We start from the raw sequence: 20,216 nt of genomic DNA, 5'->3' as shown, positions 1-20,216 counted from the left end.
GCAGGTACTGTTCTGGTGAAGTACTTAAAGGACAAAACCTCTGCAACTTTTTCAAGTATCTTGGATAGAAATACTCTGTCCTACAATAATTTTGATGGAAAAGAGATAACGGTGGGAAAATAGTGAATAGTGAAGAATTCTAAATTAGGGAATTTACTGGAAAAAGGTACACCCAGAGAAAACTACAATAGTTGCAAAACTGTAGCCTTTACAACATGCTGTATCTAAGTTTATCTCACTAGCATATTAATACAAGCAGATGCTTACACTATCCTAATGGTGTATGACAAAATAATAATAAAAAAAATCTACCATACTGATAGCTGCAAGCAGGAGTTTTTAGGAAGAGTTCGTATATTCCCTCCAGCAATCTAGAAATTACAATATGAATATAATTTTAAAGTGTAACTGTGTCTCTCAAAGCATCCTTAGACCAATATTAAGAAACAATGTAGCTGCACCACATAGAAACCTAAGAAGGAAAACTTCAGCGGTAACCTAGACTGTGATACACCCAAGTGTGCCTGACAGAGGTTCTTATGAAGTTCTTAGGAAGTTCCACGATAGCAATTACATCCTGCAGTACCTTGGCTACCTACCTGAGACATCCCAAAAATATCTGAGGTACCAAGGCTACCTGAAAAAGTAACCAGAAATCTGTAGCAGTGAACTAAGCCCATCATTTTATGTTTCTATCTCTGACATCTTTAACAAAAGATGTACAGATCTGTAGGCTGTTGTCATGGTCCCAGTAGTCCTCTTTTCCAGATGAAATAAGTTTCTTAACCTCACGCTTATATAATTTTTTTAAACCTTCTCAATTTTTTTTTCTGTTGCAGTTCTCTGGACCCTTTCGAGTATGATGAAGCCCATTTCAAAGACATTGTGTTAGCTTAAACCAGCATGTACTTCAGCAGATTTTAAGACTTTACCATCTACTTTTTATTCTTGTAATATTTACAGTTGCATTTATAAGGACTGATGCACCTGTCTAACTTCTCAGTATTTATTTCAATGGAGTTATCAGTGGCAAGAGTAAGCATGTGCACAGATCTTAACTGGATTGCAGTTAAATATATAAATGAATATAAATGAAGATAAATAAGGAAATATAAATATATAAATATAAATGAAGATAAATAAGGAAAACAAAAGCTATTAACTTCAAAGCTTACTAGACTTACTTTTCCAGCAGTTTATTCATAACTAAGTTCTAAAAATGTGGATTTTACTTGATACTCTTTTTTTCTCAAGTTTTACCTGAACTTCTGATTCATTTAAAAAACAAGGTGGGCTCTTCCACATAATTTCTGAAACTAATCAACATTTAACAGATTATCACATTTGGAATTACACAGAAATACACATGAAAACAACACAAACACTTTTGAAACCGTGCAGACTCCTACAAAGTTGACACAAGCTGCTTATGGAGTGTATCACATCCAAAAGATAAATCATTATGCAATACAAATAGCATCCCTGCATACTGTAGTTGACAGGAGCTGTTTGTAAGGTTATTGTGTAAAACCATTGCTACTCACATGTGGATGCACAAATGTTTTTCATGTATGTTATGGGATGATGAACGGTTCTAAGAGAACTTCTTGCAGAAAATACCCTATTTTCTAACATACAGGAATGAATTAATGCCCCAGAAAAAAATAGCCCTAACGCCACCTTTTTAGTGTAGGAGAAAGATGGGTTGAGCTTTTTGCCAAACTAATCAGGAAAAGAGGGAAAAACTGAACTTTGGCTGCATATATAATGGGTAAATTTATCTGTTTTGAATTATACAAAATAATAGGTTCGTTCCATTCAAGTCTCATCCCAGACCCACCCCCCTTTTCCAGCCCTAGGGGAGGGAGCGTTAACTAATGGTCTGTGTAAACTGATGCTCATGCAGTAAGAGTTTGGAGAAGTGCTGCTTGTACAAGTTAAAGCAGGCACTGAAGAAAGACCAACCAAATAAAAAGCAGCTGCGGGAGCAAAGCTGACCCTTCTGAAATTAAAAGACCATGTCTTTCTCCACAAGAGTTTTGACGATGAAATGCAAGCAGACGATTGAATCCGAGAGGACTTACTTTTACCAGGCGCTTTTTGCCAGCAATAGGTTTCCTGGACTGGCCAGACTGTGCAGCAGCCAGTCCCTGGCGGTGCGGAGCAGCCCGCGGGAAGAGGCTGCGAACAAAGGCGAAGGGCGCGGAGCGGAGCTGCTGGAGGCCCCCCGGCGCCGCCTGGGCAGGGTGAAAAGCCTGCACGAAATGCCCGGACCCAACACCCTCTACAACCTCTACGAGTTCTTCTGGAAGGACGGCTTCGGCCGCATTCATGAAATCCAGGTACAGCTCACTCGCCTACTTAACGCTTTAATCACGCCAGGGTTACTTAAAACCTTTACTTTTCTCACCGGGTCTATCACCGCGTTCGCAGCACCGCTGATGGGCATCGCCGCGCCGCCTTCGCGCTGGTGAGAGCCGGGGTTCAGGGGATCCCCCATCCCGTTTCCCGCAGCGCTGGAGGCTTTGGCAGTTTTGTTTCGCCGGGGATCACACGCTGCCCCCGCGCCCCGGTGCCTCCCGCTCCGCAACCCCCGGGCTGCAAGCGCTGCCCACGCATCTTTGTGCGCGTTGTGAACCGCTGGGGCGGCGCCTCGGGCTGAAAGGAAAAAATAATTAAAAATAAAGGCTTTTTTTTTTTTTAACAGGGCTGTTTCACAAACTTGCAGAGGGCTTATTTTTGGCGAGCAGGGCTGGGAAGCGTGGGCTCCCGTGGAATTTCGTACCGGAGCGCCCACCCGTGCCGTGAAGCTGTGCGGGTGCCCGGGGTCCTGCCGCGGCCGGGGCGCCGCTCCGCTGCATTCAGAGACCATTTTGTTTCTTCTACTCCAGCCTCCCCTTACATAAATACACTTCGCCCATGCAGATCCCCCGAGGGGGCGGTAGTTGCGCCTGGCCCCGCTGCCGTCCCTTCGGCAGGAGGCGGGCGGTTTGAAACCTCCCGGGGATGCGGGACAAGGGGCCGGGAATGGCGGGCTGGCGCTGCCCGCCCTGCCGCCCCCTCCCTGGCCACCACGGTGGCGCCGGGGAGGGGAGTGGGCGGTGGGGAAGCGGGGCCGGATTGACGGCGGGAGGGGAGGAGGGAGGGCGGAGAGCGGCTCCTGTCACCTGGCGGGTGGGAGACGGTCAAACGAACCAGAGCCGGGCGGGGGTGAGAAGCGTCCCCTGGTTTGGGCATCTCCGCTGCTGTGGTGCCACCCAGATCAAAGCGTGTCCTCTTCCCCGGTGGCACCTGGCGAGGGTGGGTGAGGCGCCGTCATCCCTGCGGGGGACTGAGGGAGTTGGGTGGACGAGGATCCCCCTCGGGGATGCTGGCACGGGCAACAGTCTTACCGTAAGCCTGTAGCTATCCAGAGATGAATTCTCTTGGTTGCTTGGTCAAACGTGGGTTTCATTCCTAAAAAGTCACAGTGCAGCTCCTGGGGCCCTTTCCCCACGTAGTCTAAGCTATTCTAAAGGAAACGCTTGTGTGTAAAGAAGTAAAGCTATGGTTTTCACTTTTTTGCAGCTGTGGATCTGTAATGCTTTCCACTGGCAGTACAGATTTCTCTGGGAATACCTCAGATGTGGCACTTATTATTTTGCTTTTCTTAGTGACCTTTCCCAAATTGCTAGAAAGAGATTCAGCTGCAAGAGGTTCACTGCCTGAAAATTGCTGAAATTTAAGAAAAAAACAAAACAAACAAACAAATAAAAAAGAGAAAAGGAAATAAAATCAGAAAAGGAAAACAAAAGAAAAAAGAACTTTGGTTTGAGAATCAAAACTGGAAAGTTAAGATTTACAAAAGGCCCAAAAATGTTAGAAAGAGGGAGGAAACAGAAAGAAAACCCACAAAAGTTGCTTGGTTTTGCCCAGCTTTGTTGTATTTACCATTTTGATTTTTAAGAAGAAATGTAGGGCTCCTGGGTTTATGCTGTGTTTGATGGCAGCCAAACTAAATTGCTAATGATTAATTGTTCAGCTTGATTGCTTGCTAACCAAGATGCATGCAGATGAAACTTCAGGTCATCTAAAGCTTTTGTTTCATTCTATTTCTTTTTTTTCTCTACCTCTGTGGTGGTGTACAGAATTTGAGGGGCACTCACCATGGTCTCATAACCAAAAAAGATGGATGCTACCATTGGTTTCAAGTTCTTTCACTGTCAAAACAGTGAAAATTATTCAAAATATTAAAGGGAATGTAAGACAACCTAAATAGTATATGCTTTTCACTATCACTGGCTGATATGTCTATATTCTTCTTTAATGAATATTATTCACAGAAAGGAAAGTGTGAGGAATTAAAAGTTGCAATATAATACTAGTTTTTATTCTGTTTAAAGTCCCAAAAAATCACAGGATACCCTGTCTGCATGCATGCAGAATGCAAATAGGCATTAACTGGATTAATAAGAGTCTGTTAAATTTAACAATACAGTGAACATCAGGAATGAATTAATCCAAAACCCTTTGGTAACCAGCACAGCTACTTAGACGATGTCCTTCAGCGCACACAAATATTTTTGCCCTATATCCAGGAGGGGTGGGGGAGCAGGGTGCTTTTTCACAAAGGAGGTTCTGTTCTCAGTAACATGATTCCAGTTAGTCTCGCCTACAGCAATTATGACAAAGGGAAAGTATTCTTAATTTGATGGAGTTAGATCTCTTTTGTCTTATCAGTGCTATGCAAGTGTAAAGAAAAGAAAGGTGAGGAGGGAGGGATTTGAGTGCTGGCAGTTTTAATTTATGATGTGTGAGAGGATAACTGGTGTGAGATTTCTATGTGAGGCACTAGAGTGTAATATTTTTAAGGTTTGGAACAAGGGAAAGAAAAACTCATGTTGTGAAAGAAAATACGAAAGAGAAATCCTGGGCATTTCATTAGACATGAAGTTGATAGAACAGAGTTCAGTCTATTGAAAGCAAGAGATGTCCAAATAGTTTGTCCCTATCTGTTTCTGGTTTAAAACTAGTATTTAATTTATTTGATTGAATAGCTTTACACTTGATTTATTTACTGTCAAAATTTATTGTTCCATGTAAACCTCACCATCAGGGGGAAAAAAACAAACTTCTCCATAAATAGGAAAATTTGTTGAAACTGTTTTTCTATGACTAGTGACCTGTATTTCCCTCACTCCACTGATTTTTCCTTGCGTCACTCACCTCCCAATTTATGCTTTCCTTTAAAGATGCATGCTCTCAACTATCTCCAAGTTCAGTATCCCTAAAATATCTTTAAGGCAAGAAATACTTTGGGTTTTGGGTGTGCTTGTTCACACATTCCTCTGCCTGTGGTGTTTGGTTAGGAGCAGATCAAGCAGAAATGACAACAGCTGAATTTCTGCTGTAGCATTTCCCTCATCAGGATGACTAATATGTGGGTTTCATTTGAATCCAGATGCTGATTTTTGAAAAGCATAAGAATATTGATGTAGGAGACCTTTAACTCTGTTTAAACCAGACTGAAGTTGGCCACTGTGTTCCAAAAGAAGTGACTGGCAGAGACCACAATTGCACAAATCTTGTTTTATTTGGAAACCAGGCAGAAAAAGTTATATTTTTTTTAAGCACTTGGTACCATATTCTGAAGAATGATTCATGAGTCTTAAGCTTATTATAGGCAATTAAGCAATTCATCTCTGTAATCAAGACTGAATAAAAACGTACTTTACATAAGCTAATCTTGGGTCAACACTAGACTTTCACTAGTGTAGTTGGTGTCAAACATCTCTGGTTTATAATCAGCATATCTCTGTAAGCAGATGTCTTTGGCATAAACTTTGTTCAGTTTAGCTTGTCTTAATACTTTAACCAGAAATAAAGACTGTAAAATTTAATTCTGAAGTCTTAATATCTTTTGAATAACTTTTTTCCCCTCTAACATGATGACATATCTAAACTCCAAGTGAATTTGTGGGAATTTTGTTTCACTTTATGACCATGTCAGAACAAAATTTATTTGAAATAATCAGTAAGATTTCATGGGACGGTGATAGTGCATTCTTACTGGAAAACTTTTTGGGTTTCTTTTTCTTTTATACATAATTTAATGTTTTCCTATCCTCTTTATTAATTGCCTGTTGCTTGAATCATATGATTTGTGGATCAAGCACAGGAATAAGAGCTTACCTTTCCCTTTCATTTGCAGAATTAACATAAGTCTTTCTCTAGTTTACTCTGACAAAGCTGTCCCAAAATGCAGTTTTTCACTAGGCTGCTGCGCTGTCATTGTCCTCAGTTAGGTGTGAGAAACTTACACGTAGGGGTTTTCTATAAGCAATAAAATGATAGAGTAAATATTTATTTACAATAGGCATTAATTTAACCCTATGTACCCACATGTTTTTCATTTTTGCAGACATTCTTTCTAACCTGTTTGATCTGAAGGGATGTGTTTTCAGGTGCCGCAATCCTTTCATCTTCTCAGTGTTTGGTTTCACTCACACTTTGTGCCTTAGAGCTTTGGGTCTTTTCAGTCAGAGGTCCTGAACAGTGTGACCTCTCTGTTTTCCTTCTGAATATTTCACAGTAATTCTCAGATGCTTTCTTCTGACACTTCAAACTGTTCCTTGACTGAAAGGCTGAGGATCAAATTCTAAATGTGAGAGATCGATTCACTGTATGACGAATTGTCAGTTTCCTTTTGTGAGAGTTTTCCTTAGTAACACTTGACTTCTGTTTCTCTTTGTTGGTGACATTGTAGCAAAAACACACTCAGGAATATGGAAAGATCTTCAAGTCTCACTTTGGTCCCCAGTTTGTTGTATCCATTGCAGATCGAGACATGGTTGCTCAAGTCCTGCGAGCAGAAGGCAGAGCACCACAAAGAGCTAACATGGAATCCTGGCAGGAGTACAGGGATTTACGAGGGAGAGCCACAGGGCTTATTTCTGCGTAAGTATTGTTACTCCTTAATTTTCTTTATTTTCTTGTAAAAGTTTGCTCATTTTCTGAAGGACTGTATAGGTCATCTGGGAAATCAGGCTTTTCTGTGTGTGGAAAATTGTGTGGTTAGTGGGGGAAAGATGGTAGGAATTTGTGGTGAATGCTGTGAATTTCTCTGTTTTGTGAAGTTTCCAAGAGATGGTAATGATGGGTAGTTTGAATGTGCAGGGAGCTACCTTGCATAAGACTTTCTTTGGGAATGTGTTTCAAATGCAGTTATCTGAACTGACTCACCTGCAAGCTGTTTTGCAGAACAGGGCTTACTAACTTTGGCTCTGCACTGCACAAATGTGGGTTTATTGCTTCAGATCTAGACTGTTGCATCTGGTTGTAGGTGTGCTGTGTGGACTTGTTTGCTCAGATTAGTTTTATTGTTCACCAAAGTGCGCCCTCAGTACATTAACACAGAGAAGTCACAGTATGATCAGTTCACACTGTGGTGCATCCCCATGCAGATATTTTTGTACATGGCTGATTCTAGAGGAGTTATCTGTCTTTAAAACTTGCATAACCTGGCAGTACATGTGGGTGTAGTTAATTGCCACTGGCAACTACTCACAGTCCCCACAGACATAGGATGTTTATCTAGCAGGAAACTAATTTTCTGAGTCATGGACAATCTGTTTCTTTCATGGTAGCAAAAGGCTTAATGTATTGCACTGCAGGCTCAAATCTGAAGCTGCAGTTCCCACTCAAGATAACAGTTCTTTGATACTTTGTGAAATCATACCTTAAATCAGGAGATAATCAGAAAATATCTGAGATTATTAAAGAGATAAATTATTTTGCTGATCAATAAGTTTCTGTGCTTTGCAGCAGCATTGCTCCAGGTGAAAAAAAATAAGGGGAAATACATAACAATTTAAAATAGACACATAAAAGACAATTGCCTATTTTCATGAGGAATTGAAAGGTATCCCTGTTCCCAAATACTCTGCTCATACAGAGCATTGCGCAGATGCTACAATTCAGATTTTTAGCCTTGAGCATGAAGGTTTCCATGCATAGCTCAGCTAAAGGAGAATTTAGCTGTAACTTGTTTTTCTATAGATAGGTCTGCTATCCTGTTACTTTGTAGGTTTAGAATGAGGGTAGCCCAAAGTGATGTATCAGTAATGGAATTTATGGTGCCAGCTGTCACTCAAACCAGAGATTGACTTACCCCTGCACATACATGTTGCAACACTGAAATTTAATGAGGATGTGCAATAAATGCAGGATAAAAATGTAGGAGCATAATTACAAATATACATTATTATCATTTTCATTTTACCACTTGCTTTTATTTGCAATGAAAAATCACAAAGTTTCATTGCAGAGCTTTTACCCAGCTGATGATTGTTAAGGAAAGTTGTGTATAGATACCATTAATAATTTCTTCCAGGGAAGGTGAACAATGGCTAAAAATGAGAAGTGTACTGAGGCAAAAAATTCTGAAACCCGAAGATGTGGCTTTTTACTCTGAAGGAGTCAATGAAGTTATCAAAGACTTAATTAAAAGAATCCACACCCTCAGAAGTCAAGAGGAGGATGGGGAAACAGTAACCAATGTTAACAACCTTTTCTTCAAGTACTCGATGGAAGGTAAGCCCGGGCTGGATCACATCTGTAAAGAAAATGTGAAAAGTGTGTTTATGGTTAGGCATTTCTGTCAAATGACTAGTGTCTCATTGTGATTGAGCTGAAAAGGGAAGCTTGATATTCTGCCTTCATGTGTCTTCCTAGTTAGTGCAATAGGTATCAGTAGAATTCTTTTGTAGAGTCCAAAGAAATGATACCTTGTATTAAGGAACAATTCCCATGGAAATGCTGGTATATAGGTAAAATGTTCAATCAAGGCATTGAACGGTTTCAGTACTCTATATTTTTTTATTCATTTCTCAAGAATAAGGATGTTTACCTTCTAATAGTGTGATTCTAAGAAATGTTTAATTCACAATACACCAGTTAAATTCCAGGTGGGTAATCCCTGTGTGATGTATCTGTGTTCAGTTCATAGCTCAGTGTGGAATACTGCTGTGGGTACTGCTTTTCCCTGCCTACATGTGCCAAGTGTGGGATTGTTATGCTTGCTCTAAAATCATGTACCGCTGGCTACCACTAATGAGGGAATGCTAAATGAAACTCTGGCCTGAGCCAGTATGGCATTTCCTGTGTTCTTACAGAAACCTAGTGGTGATTCATATTTCATGCATTTCTTGAACTGACTGCATATAACCCAATCTTGTTATATGTTATATGTAATGCCTTTTAAAAAGTAGGGACTCTTTTCTGACAGGCAGTTGAATAATTTGGAATTTGAAAAACTTCCAGATTGCTCACTTATGAAGATACTCTATCAAATTGCTGGCTGCCTGTTTGGTCTGTTTCACATTAGTAGTGTCTAAAACTGGCATTAAACTAAAAGTTACCAATTTTATGGAATTTTAAACTCTAAGCTTACTGATTCACTTTACTGATGGGTTAGTTTAAATTCTTCACATTCTTTTAGCTTTTTATTTATAACTTGTGCCTGGCACGCACTTATTTCCCATACAAATTCAGTTTTAATTAACTTAGACTGTAACTTTGGTCAGGAAACCAAAATGTAAGATCAAAGTCAAACATTATTATCTATTGTACCTGTTTTTAACAGGAAAAACAGGGAAAAAGAGACTAAAGTGTCTAGACCAGTTACTCTAATTATCTAGTTAAGTTATAATATTTCTTGGAAATACGTGAACAAACTATTTACTAATGAAATTAAACCCACAAAATTTATTTTAAAATTTTATTTTAAAACATTTCATTTGATGCAAATGGCTTTGAGAAAGTATCTAATCTCCTTTTTAAATTACTGAGTAACCCCACTAGCTTTTAGAAAAACTGTTAAATAAGAGTATTTTGATAATAGGAATAGCTTTTATACCATACTATATGATATTTTCATAAATAAACTGGGTAATATGATCTAGATTTCACAAGTTGGGAGGAAAAATTGCTAGAAATCTGTGTTCAGGAAGTAATTAAAAAATGGTTTGCTATCAAACCTAGAGAACATTTTGCCTAATTCCAGTAGGGCAGTTTCTATTTGAGTTCGGTCCAGTATTTAATAATTTGGGTGTGTTTACAAAAACTGATCTGAGAGACTGCAGGGACACTAATAGATGGGTAGGAATTAACTTAATAAATGGAAGAAATTGTACAGAGTTCAGAAGAATAATAATTTAATTAAAAACTATAAATAAAGTACTGGTCTCTGGTGGTGGGGGTTGGGGGGATGGTGGTGGTGGTGGTGTTTCTAGAGGGGCAGAAAAACATCTGAGGAAATTATAGCACATCAGAACAAGGGACGGTCAGTGGTGTCACTTGCAGCAGTGTCACACACACGCTGTTTTTCAGGGCTGGGTGGAGTATACTGTGTGCATTAAGAGCACATCTGGAGTGCAAGCTCTTTATCCATTTATACATACTCAGTATTCATTTACTTCCAGCTGATGACAGACACAGCCACTGGTAGAAACTCCTGCGTTGTCACCAGTTATCAGAACTGTCTTTGGATTTGCATGTCCTTGTGGATTCAGAGGCCAACGCGGCAGGCTCGGGATTTCTAGTGCAATGCAAAACACAGCGAGCGTGCTGGAGGGCTGCTCTACTTCTGGTGGAATTCCTGGCTGTCTTCTCATGCAGAGCATTATTGACATAGCAACTACTGTCTGCTACAATGTCTAGCAGGGATTTTTCACTGCCTTTTGAATTTCTGTTTCATCTGTTCTCCAACTGTAGTAATAATAACTAAACATTTCTTGTAAGGTGGTTCCCTCATGTTAGTATTTTAATTCCTTAAATTATTAATATGTATTTATGCATGTGTATAGCCAATTCTTTGATTTTGTATGTGCAGGTGTGGCGACTATTCTGTATGAATGCCGTCTGGGCTGCCTGGAAAACAACATCCCACAGCAGACTGTTGAATATATTAAGGCTCTGGAGTTGATGTTTAGTATGTTTAAGATCACTATGTATGCAGGTGCTATGCCCAAGTGGCTTCGTCCTCTTATTCCAAAACCCTGGAGAGAGTTCTGCAGATCCTGGGATGGACTCTTCAAATTTAGTAAGATTTAGTAGTAGAAAAGTTCAGCTGTATTTCTGAAGGTTCTATGTGTATTTGAATGGGACAAGATGCATTTCTCTCCTAAAATTATAAGAAGACATTGTGGCAGAAGTAAATTTCACATCAAATGCAGACTGGCCAGGGAACTATTTAAAAAAAAAAAAATCTAGTGAGAAAGAATTTTACCAGTACACTTCAGACACTTCCCTATTTTATACAGTTGTTTTGTTATTTGTCCTCATCTGTTTCAACCCCCAGTCGTTGCTTCAGGTCCAAATTCTTTGCCAAGGTTTTATCTTAAGTCACTCCAATTCTAATGAGGGTAGTTTTGTTGACTTCAGCAAAATTTTAGTTAGACACTCCGACAAATAATCACCACTAAAACTGACTAGAAAGCTAAAAAATTCCACTCTAACAATGAATTAAACTCTTTGTGAAGTTTATTTACATACATACAAGCATATAAGTTGACATAGAAGTACACTGCTGTAGTACAATATGGGTTTTTTTGGTAAATAAAACATTCCAGGCTACTTTATGAATCAGCTTGCATGTAAGTAAGAAGGAGTTGTCTTTGCAATTTTTTTTTTTAATATTCCAGAGGGTTAAAAAACCCCGAACTCTGAATGTTAGAAAGCTGCATGCATTTCCATTTTTTTGTTGTCTCATTCTGTGTGGCATTAACTTTCGGAGGATTTTTCTTCTTTTTAAAACCCTGATTTGACTGCAGATAATGTTTGTAGTCTCTAAGGTACAAATGGGACTCTGGGCGAAATTGCTCAACATGTCATCCCTTGAAGTTTTTCAATTTTTGTTATTATTTGACGCAACTCGTCTTTGTCTTCAGAGTAATTAAGTTCTGGTTGCTGTTAATGTCTTGTAGCAGCCTTTGTGCTGAGTTGCAGCAGGCTCTGCAGAGTTCAACACTTCTTGCAGAGTCATCAGAAAGCAAGCCAGGTGGGCATAAAAACTTGACCTTGAGCCTTCTTTTCTCCTTGTTAGAAACTGTAGTCTCTTGTATCCTTTGTGCTCAGCATTCTTGTGCTGTGAGCTCCCGAGGTTCCCGTTAGCTCAGTCTTTCCTTACCACGAGTACCCAAGGACCTCCACGACCTCTCAGTTATTTTGAACTTGAGAAAGAAGATTAGTTTTGTTTTTTTTTTTATTCTGGCTATGTAGTACAATGTAGCATGAGGGAGAAATGTCATTACTGAATGGAACCAACAGAAAAATAAAAATGGACTCTTAACAATTTTTTTGAATCCCAAAGGTCAGATCCATGTTAACAACAAATTGAAGGCTATTCAGTCTCAGCTGGACCAAGGAAAAGTAGTGAATGGTGGGCTACTTACATACCTCCTAGTGAGTAAGGAACTTACTTTGGAAGAGATCTATGCCAATATGACTGAAATGCTTCTGGCAGGAGTGGACACAGTAAGCTTGTTATAATTTTCCTTGTGCATAGTTGTTTTTGTAAACCAGTATCATTTTGCAGCTATCTTTAGAGATAGCTTGTTTACAAGCACATAATTTAACACATTTAAGTCATGACATCTTTAAGTAATGCAAAATACCTACTGAGCTGTGTAATCTCTCTACTGGAATAGAGTCAGTGTTCTCTTCTAGCTGTGGTTTACGGGAACCCATCACTTGGGAGTCAGTTCCTCAGTTTATTAAACATATGAAATAGCAACTTTCTTTACATTCAACTTGAATTTTACACATTTTCTTTTATTGGTTTGCATAACAGGTTGGTATTTGTCTTCTTTAGATAAACCAAAATAGAAAAGGCCGCTGAAAGTTAGTGTGAGAAAAAAATTGATCAATAAACTTGTATGCAGAATTTGGTAAGGGATTTTCACATATTAAATCAACTGGGACACACATTATGGATCAGATATCTGCTTTCTGCTGGAGTCCATTAGGAGGGGGTTGTTAGACCAGCACTGATGTGGGTAAGGCATAAGTTCACCCTACCCCTGCTTGTGCTGGCAACATACAGTCAGGGGGAGGCAAAGAGCTGTGGTAGGGGTCTCAGGACTAATGGGGCTGGTGTATCCAACATGTTGACACCTAGGGAAATGTTTTAAGCGTCTCTCTTTCTTTATTCTTCTGATTTGTCATATAGACTATTTGAAGAAACATAAACATTAAGGTCACATACGCATCTGACCCTCCTCTCATTCCTATCATATGAAATCAGTGTAGCTTAGTATTGACTGCAGCGTGACAATCCACAGACTCAGGAAAGATAAAAATGAGTTATTGTATATACAATGTACAGAATTATTTAGAATATCAGTGAACAATGTTATTGTAAATGATTGTAACTGAACAGTTTTTTAAAAGGAATTATATTAATTTGATAAAGAAAGTGCTATGTAGGATTGTGTTTAGTAGTCTTAGAGAAGAAAAGATTAAAATAAGTAAAAAAGTAAAATGGCCTCTAGGGGAAAAAACCCCAAACCTGGATAATTGAATTCAGATTTTTTTGATTTAAGAAAGTTTGTAAGGTTTCTAAAGAAAACAAAACCCCTAAAAGCAATCATTTTTGAATTCCAAAATAAGGAGCATATGTAAAACTTCTTTATGTGCTGAATATTATTCCATTGGTTAAATATCCCAAGGGCTTATGAGTTTGCAGATCTTTTTTATGTTTGGTTCTTAAGTAAAGTACAGTTATTCATCCCATTCATTTTCTGATCTTTCAGACCATTAATTTTCCTTTTTTTAGTATGCAACAGAGTTTTATTCAAACTAAAAGGACAATGTTCAAGTTCATGCCAACAAGAATTTCTCTTTCCATTTGACTCAGCTTTCACATCTGGGAACAGTCTCTGTGAGAGAACAGTACTTCTGATTTCCTCATTTCCAAGTACAAAGGAAAATTTAGGGAATCTTTCTTTCTCCTTCTGCTGTCAATTCAGATCTCATTTTATTGAAAAAAACGAAAGAGGTTTAGAGGATTATAGAAGCTTTCAACAAAATTGTAAGGCAGTTTTTGGCTACAAAGCATTTTGGCTGCCCCTGTAATAGTGCTAATTTTTAAGAGGTTATGAAGGAGCTGGGAACCTGGGAAGTAACAGTGTTTATATCAGAGAAGTTCTGTGTACAGCTGAAACAATTGTCTCTGAGCAGAATAGAACATGGTTGTATTTTAGACTACACAACCACTCAATATTGCAAGAGAAAAGCTTAAGAGAATGATACTTCTGGCATTATACCCCAGTCTGAAGACAAGACATAAAAGGTCACCATCATGATGACATCATGCATTCTAAATTGATCTTAAAACATAAGACCAAAATAAGGCATTTCCAGAAGCTGCTTTTTTTTTTTTTTACCCACACATATTTTAATAACCTTGAGCTTTGTTGTACTATTTGGATGCCGCCCAGAAGGACAGACTTCAGATGTGGGACAATGCAAACCTCAAGAAGCTCAACAAGGCCAAGTGCAAGGTCCTGCACCAGGGCCAGGGAAGTCCTGAGCACAAATTCAGGCTGGGTGGAGAATGGATTGAGAGCAACCCTGAAAAGAAGGACTTGGGGATGTTGGTGTATGAGAAGCTCAACATTGACCTGGCAATGTGTGCTTACAACCCAGAAAGCCAACCATGTCCTGGCCTGAAAAAAGATTTTAACACTAAGTAAATAAAAGTATTCTCTTATCTTGGTTCCTGTGAAGTGTTTTTGTTGGGAGGAAGGTAAAACATATTGAAAACTAACAGTTAACCTAATCTATTGCTCTTTAGAATGTTTATGTTTCAATATTTTTTACATAGTTGCATTTGCATTTGGTTTGTCTATTGCCTTTTATATTTCACTGGGAAAATATCAATATGTATTGTTTTGGTATATGGGGCACTTTTAGATGGAAAAGAGATGAAGGAGGGGATGGCGAAGTCTTACAACATCCCATTGAATCCAGATATGAATCATTGCCAGTCTGTTATAAAACTTTAAACATATAAAACATATAGTTGAAAACTGATTGTTTTTCTTGGCTTGAGGTTATTTTATATCTACTTTTGTTGTGCTTGATGATGATGATTGTGGTTTCTTCCTTAGACTTCTTTTACTTTGTCCTGGGCAACATACTTGTTGGCAAAGCACCCAGAGGTTCAGCAATGTGTTTATGAGGAAATAGTCAACAAGCTGGGCAAAGATCAAGTTCCTGTTGCTCATGATGTCCCGAAATTGCCTCTGATTAGAGCTGTGCTGAAAGAAACCTTGCGGTAAGCAGCAGACAACTGTAATAATAAACTGAAAAATTTAATTTCTTTTTTTTCTAATGGATTTTGAGTCCGTGCTATGTACATAAGTTTGTATTCAATTGTCCTTATTGCTATGTGTTGCTTTTATTTATTGTAGCAGTATTGTGTCCAAGGATGCTTAAGTGATGAATATGATAGACTATATAATGTTTAATCTTTGTAAGTAAGGTAGAAGTGGTATCACAAATGTAGGACACGTCTGTTAAGGTAAGTAATTGCAAGCTTGATTTTTGCCCTTTGTAGGATGAAGTGTAACAATCCCCTCCCCACACTGGTAGTTTGCAGTGTCACTTCAATGATTTTAAGCTTCTTGATTTAAATTAAAGGCATGTGACATATTTTTTTTAATATGTTTATAATAAATTTTCATTGTGAGGTGAGGGGAATAAGAGGATTTTAGAGAAGGCATCAACAAGGCTTTTTCAGCTTTAGCAGTAGTGCTAAAATATATCCATTTTGACCAAATAAGTGCATGCTTGTACATGTGTAAAACAAATAAATATATAGACCAAATATCTCAACCTACGAGTAAATAACTTTTCTCCGGTGATGATCATATTGTCACAGATGATTCAAGGTCCTTGAATCTCCAAGGTGTTCTGTACTTTTGAAAAACCTTTCTGCTGTGAATGAATATGGCATTCATATCATGTATCTGTGAATGCAAATTGGGATCTAAATGTTTTTTAATTGCATTGGTCATTACTATTGAACTTCTGATGGATATTTCTCTCTAGTTTATATCCGGTATTGCCAGGAAATGGAAGAGTGACCCAAAAAGACCTGATCGTTGGAGGATACTTTATACCTAAAGGGGTAGGTTTTTTTGCAGCCCTCAGCAAAGAGCAGAGTTTAATCTTTGTGTATGAAATGTGATCTATTACAACATATATACACTCCATTGATTTTTAAAAGATTTCACCAATCTAAAACACTGAGAGGAAAGTATTTCAATAACACCCATTTATACTCCATGAATGGATTATATAAGTGGTTTGTTGCTGTTGTTTTCATATTTTTTATTTGGGTGCTCACCCACTAATCAAACTTATTATCATGACTTGTTCTTAATGTTCTTGAGGGTGGAGTCTATTAAAAACATCTATGTAGTGCTACAATTCAATTTAAAAAGTATGAGTTTTATTATCCTTGCAGTTTTCTAATTCTTTGCCTGTTAACTCTTCCTGTAGAAAGAGTTTAATTTCCTTTTTAAATTATTAATCTTTCCTTTATACTGTTCAAAGATTACACAGAGATCAGGCTAGAATTGTATGATTTTATTTTAAATGACAGCACTCCTGTGTTATAGCAATGTACCTTTGAAAGAATCAGGATTCTTAGTTGGTAATATATTATTCTACACACATCTTCCCCCTGATTCCCTCCCCTTAATTGGGAACATCATGACATCAATTATTGCTGGGTTTTGTTCCCCCCCACCCCGGAGTGTTGTAGGGTTTTTTTAATTCCTATCCTCTCTTTTTTCCTTTTCCATTGACTCAAATCTCTCCTCCCTTTCTCTCATACCAGATTTTTGAAACAATTCTTCATTCTTGTGACTTTTGTTCACCTTCCCCACTGCATCTTCTCTAATATACCCAGCAACATTCAAAACAACTTGAAGATTATTTCATTTGATGAGTTGAGAAAGGGATTTGATTTTTCTAGATATCCTTTTATCTTCTAGAATTACTCAGAGATACTTAATTTTTATCACCTCATATTGCAGAAATTACAGTAATTGCATTTTAATTTTGTTATTTGTATTGAAGTTAGCTAAATGTGAATATAATTTGTTTCCTCAGACGCAGCTGGCACTTTGTCATTACACTACTTCATACAGCGAGGAATATTTCTCAATGGCAAACGAGTTCCGACCTCAGCGCTGGCTGAGGAAAGATAACTTGGACAGAGTAGACAACTTTGGTTCCATCCCCTTTGGCTATGGAATTCGAAGCTGTATTGGGAAAAGAATTGCAGAGCTGGAAATTCATCTTGCACTGATTCAGGTCAGAACCATGTGACAGCATTACCAGAAGAAAAATAAATTGATATGAAATTTTTTTTTCTGCATATACCATTTCTGGGTGTCTTACAGTGCTCAAAAACCTTGTTTTGGAGTGTTGTCTAATGTAGTTATACTGCAAAGGCTTAAAAAATTGAAAACAGTCATGCTTGAAATGTAGCATAACTGGTAAACTACATTGCAGAAGGAAAAAAATATATAGTACACATGAAGTAAAACTAAAGGTAAGATTGTTAAGGAAATGGATTTGGTACAGAAGGTTTTTGTAAGTGCATCAGAAGTCTTTCTTAATGTCTATTAGGATGGCTATCTGCTCAGTTTCAGTATCTTAGAAGAACTCAGTACTTACAGAGATGTAAAATAGATTTTATATCCTTGTACTGATCACAGTGCGACAACAAATAGTAGAATTTTTCTATGTTCCATGTTTAATATTAGGAAAAGTTGAGGAAGTCATGGTATTTCCCTCCTGAAAGTTTAAAAATAGATAGCTGGTGTATTGTTTGTTCAGCTTCAAAATGTGTGAGATAAATCTCTTGAAGTTTGTTTTAGCCCATGATTTCTATGATTGTCATGGTTCTCACTCTCCCACCAGCAGGATCAGGAAGAGAATTAGAAGTGTAAAAGCTGGAAAACTCATGGTTAAGGTAAAGACAGGTTAATAGGGAAAGAAAAGCTGCACACACAAGCAAAGGAAAACAAGGAATTCATTCACTGCTTCCCATGGGCAGGCAGGTGTTCACCATCTCCAGGGGAGCAGGGCTCCATCATATGTAATGGTTACTTGGAAAGACAAATGCCATCACTCCAAACATCCCCCCTTCCTCCTTCTTCCCCCCGCTTTATATACCAAGTATGATGTCATATGGTCTGGAATATCCCTGTGGTCAATGGGGGTCACCTGTCCTGGCTGTGTCTCCTCCCAGCTTCCCATGCATCCCCAGCTCGCTCGCCAGCCTGGCAGTACGAAAAGCAGAAAAGGCCTTGGCTCTGTGTAAGCCCTACTCAGCAATAACAAAAACATCTCTGTATTATCAACCCTGTGTTCAGCACAGATTCAAAATACAGCCCCATATCAGCCACTGTGAAGAAAATTAGCTCTATCCCAGCCAAAACAAGAACAATAATTTATGTTTGCAAGTGATTATCTCAGTTTCATTAAGAGGTTTAATGCATAGAGGAATTGTGTGATGAAATTATAGTGACTGTTCAGGAGAGGTTCTAATATTTGACTCCTTGATTTATGATTGTTTCACTTGGTGCACTGGACAGTTTTTTTCTTGTTTTTGGTTTGTTTCCATCTGCCCAGGAAGAGAAATATATCTGATGGGATTGGGACTCATTGCTTTCTTTATGATTGCACATATTGATTGATATTAAAGGAAGTGAAATCTGAAATAGATAGAGATGAACCTCACAAAGTTTGAAAAAGACCTTAGTTTCTTTGATAACGCAGACTGTTTAATGTACTTATGTGGAAGTTCCTCAGAAAGAACTGGACTAGTCTTCCTTCAATCAGAGGAGGAAGATTTTGAACTATAATCTTTACCTTGTAACAACTATTTTTTCTTTCCTGCATGGGAATCATACACTTTCAGCTCCACAGAAACTGCAACACAATTTTTTTTTGTGACAGTCTGTTATGTCCTCTTTTTTGAAGGCTAATCTTCATCTGTAATTTTGCAGCTTTTCTAATACTTGTCCTCTTTATCTTCACAGTTACTTCAGAATTTTGAGATCAAAATTTCTCCCAAAACCAAACCAGTTCATGCCAAAACCCATGGACTTTTGGTTCCTGGAAACTCCATCAATATGAGATTTTCTGACAGAAAGTGAGACTCAGATATTTTGGAAATACTTATTCAATTTTCATAGAAACAGACTTGCATTTTATGGATGTTTAAACATGCTTGTTGGTTGGTTTGTAGGTATTTGGCAAAATGACGAAGTATTATGTTCTGCCTTAGTTGTAGCAGTATGTAAGAGAAATTACCTGTCCTATAATAGTTATTTACACATATGGAAATATATACTGAAAAAATTCCTTCTTGCACTGGGAATCTCCTTTTACCTGGAAAGACTTCTAGTAATAACACATGCATTGAAAAAAAAGAACACAAACCCAAAACAACCAAAAGTAAATTCACACATGTTAATGTCATTCAGTGTTTTTGTATCCATGTAAGTTGTCTTTTATATATAATAAAATATTTATACAGAATTTACAAGTTCTGAGTCTTATTTAATGACTATTTATAATTGCATTTTTCTTTAGCATAATAAAGTTTTTATCTTGTTGGATAGAACTGGAGGGTTCACCACTTCATGGGAAATTACTAGTGCAGCTAGAAAATATGGGGATTTTACAAGAATTTAAAGTGTGTAATGACCTAGCAGAAAGAAAGATAATATTATGTTAAGGGTACTGTCATTCTGGAGGAAAGATACTGGCAAAGTTACTCAAGAAATACTCGAGGAATGACTCTAATGTTAATGTTTTGATTAATTGCTTAATACATAGAAGAGTGTTAATGATACAAAGAATAAGACTATGAAGTGTAAAAAATCAAACTCCTCTATTTGGAGCTAGAAACAGAAGAGTCACTCAGAGTGGTGTCTGTGGGGTCATACCAAATATCACATGAGGTCAAAGTTCAGGAACTGGAGAGGTGGGCTGTGGACTGCATGGAGGATGGGGCAGGTTGAGAGAAATGGGATGAGGCAAGAGCAGCTTGTGTGCCTGATGTGTGTACTATTCACATGATATATATAAAAATGGTAGTTTTGATCACTGAGGTTTTCCTTCCTATGTTATGTTCTCACATAATGCTCATA

At 38.1% G+C, this 20,216-nt stretch overlaps 1 protein-coding gene across 3 annotated transcripts; it reads left to right on the top strand.

Moving 5' to 3' along the window:
* Window positions 1-1,922: 1,922 nt before the first annotated feature.
* LOC103756911 (cytochrome P450 27C1) lies at window positions 1,923-19,531 on the top strand. 3 transcript variants are annotated; one of them, XM_018072704.1, is made up of 9 exons: window positions 1,923-2,342; window positions 6,746-6,936; window positions 8,372-8,571; window positions 10,871-11,080; window positions 12,350-12,513; window positions 15,150-15,316; window positions 16,093-16,171; window positions 17,161-17,364; window positions 19,101-19,531. In XM_018072704.1, exons 1-9 carry the CDS (start codon window positions 2,019-2,021, stop codon window positions 19,215-19,217), a joined length of 1,656 nt encoding a protein of 551 aa, XP_017928193.1. In that variant the 5' UTR covers window positions 1,923-2,018; the 3' UTR covers window positions 19,218-19,531. The 3 variants fall into 3 exon arrangements, with proteins under 3 accessions (XP_017928193.1, XP_017928194.1, XP_017928195.1); XM_018072705.2 differs by having other exon boundaries at window positions 2,238-2,342; window positions 6,800-6,936; window positions 19,101-19,530; XM_018072706.1 differs by having other exon boundaries at window positions 2,259-2,342; window positions 6,819-6,936; window positions 19,101-19,530.
* The last annotated feature ends 685 nt before the right edge of the window (window positions 19,532-20,216 follow it).

The sequence above is a fragment of the Manacus vitellinus genome, unplaced genomic scaffold (genome assembly GCF_001715985.3).
Source record: "Manacus vitellinus isolate BGI_N305 unplaced genomic scaffold, ASM171598v3 scaffold_22_pilon, whole genome shotgun sequence".
Taxonomy (NCBI): domain Eukaryota; kingdom Metazoa; phylum Chordata; class Aves; order Passeriformes; family Pipridae; genus Manacus; species Manacus vitellinus.
Note: the sequence above shows the minus strand (reverse complement) of the source record. Positions and strands in the feature narration are given on the sequence as shown.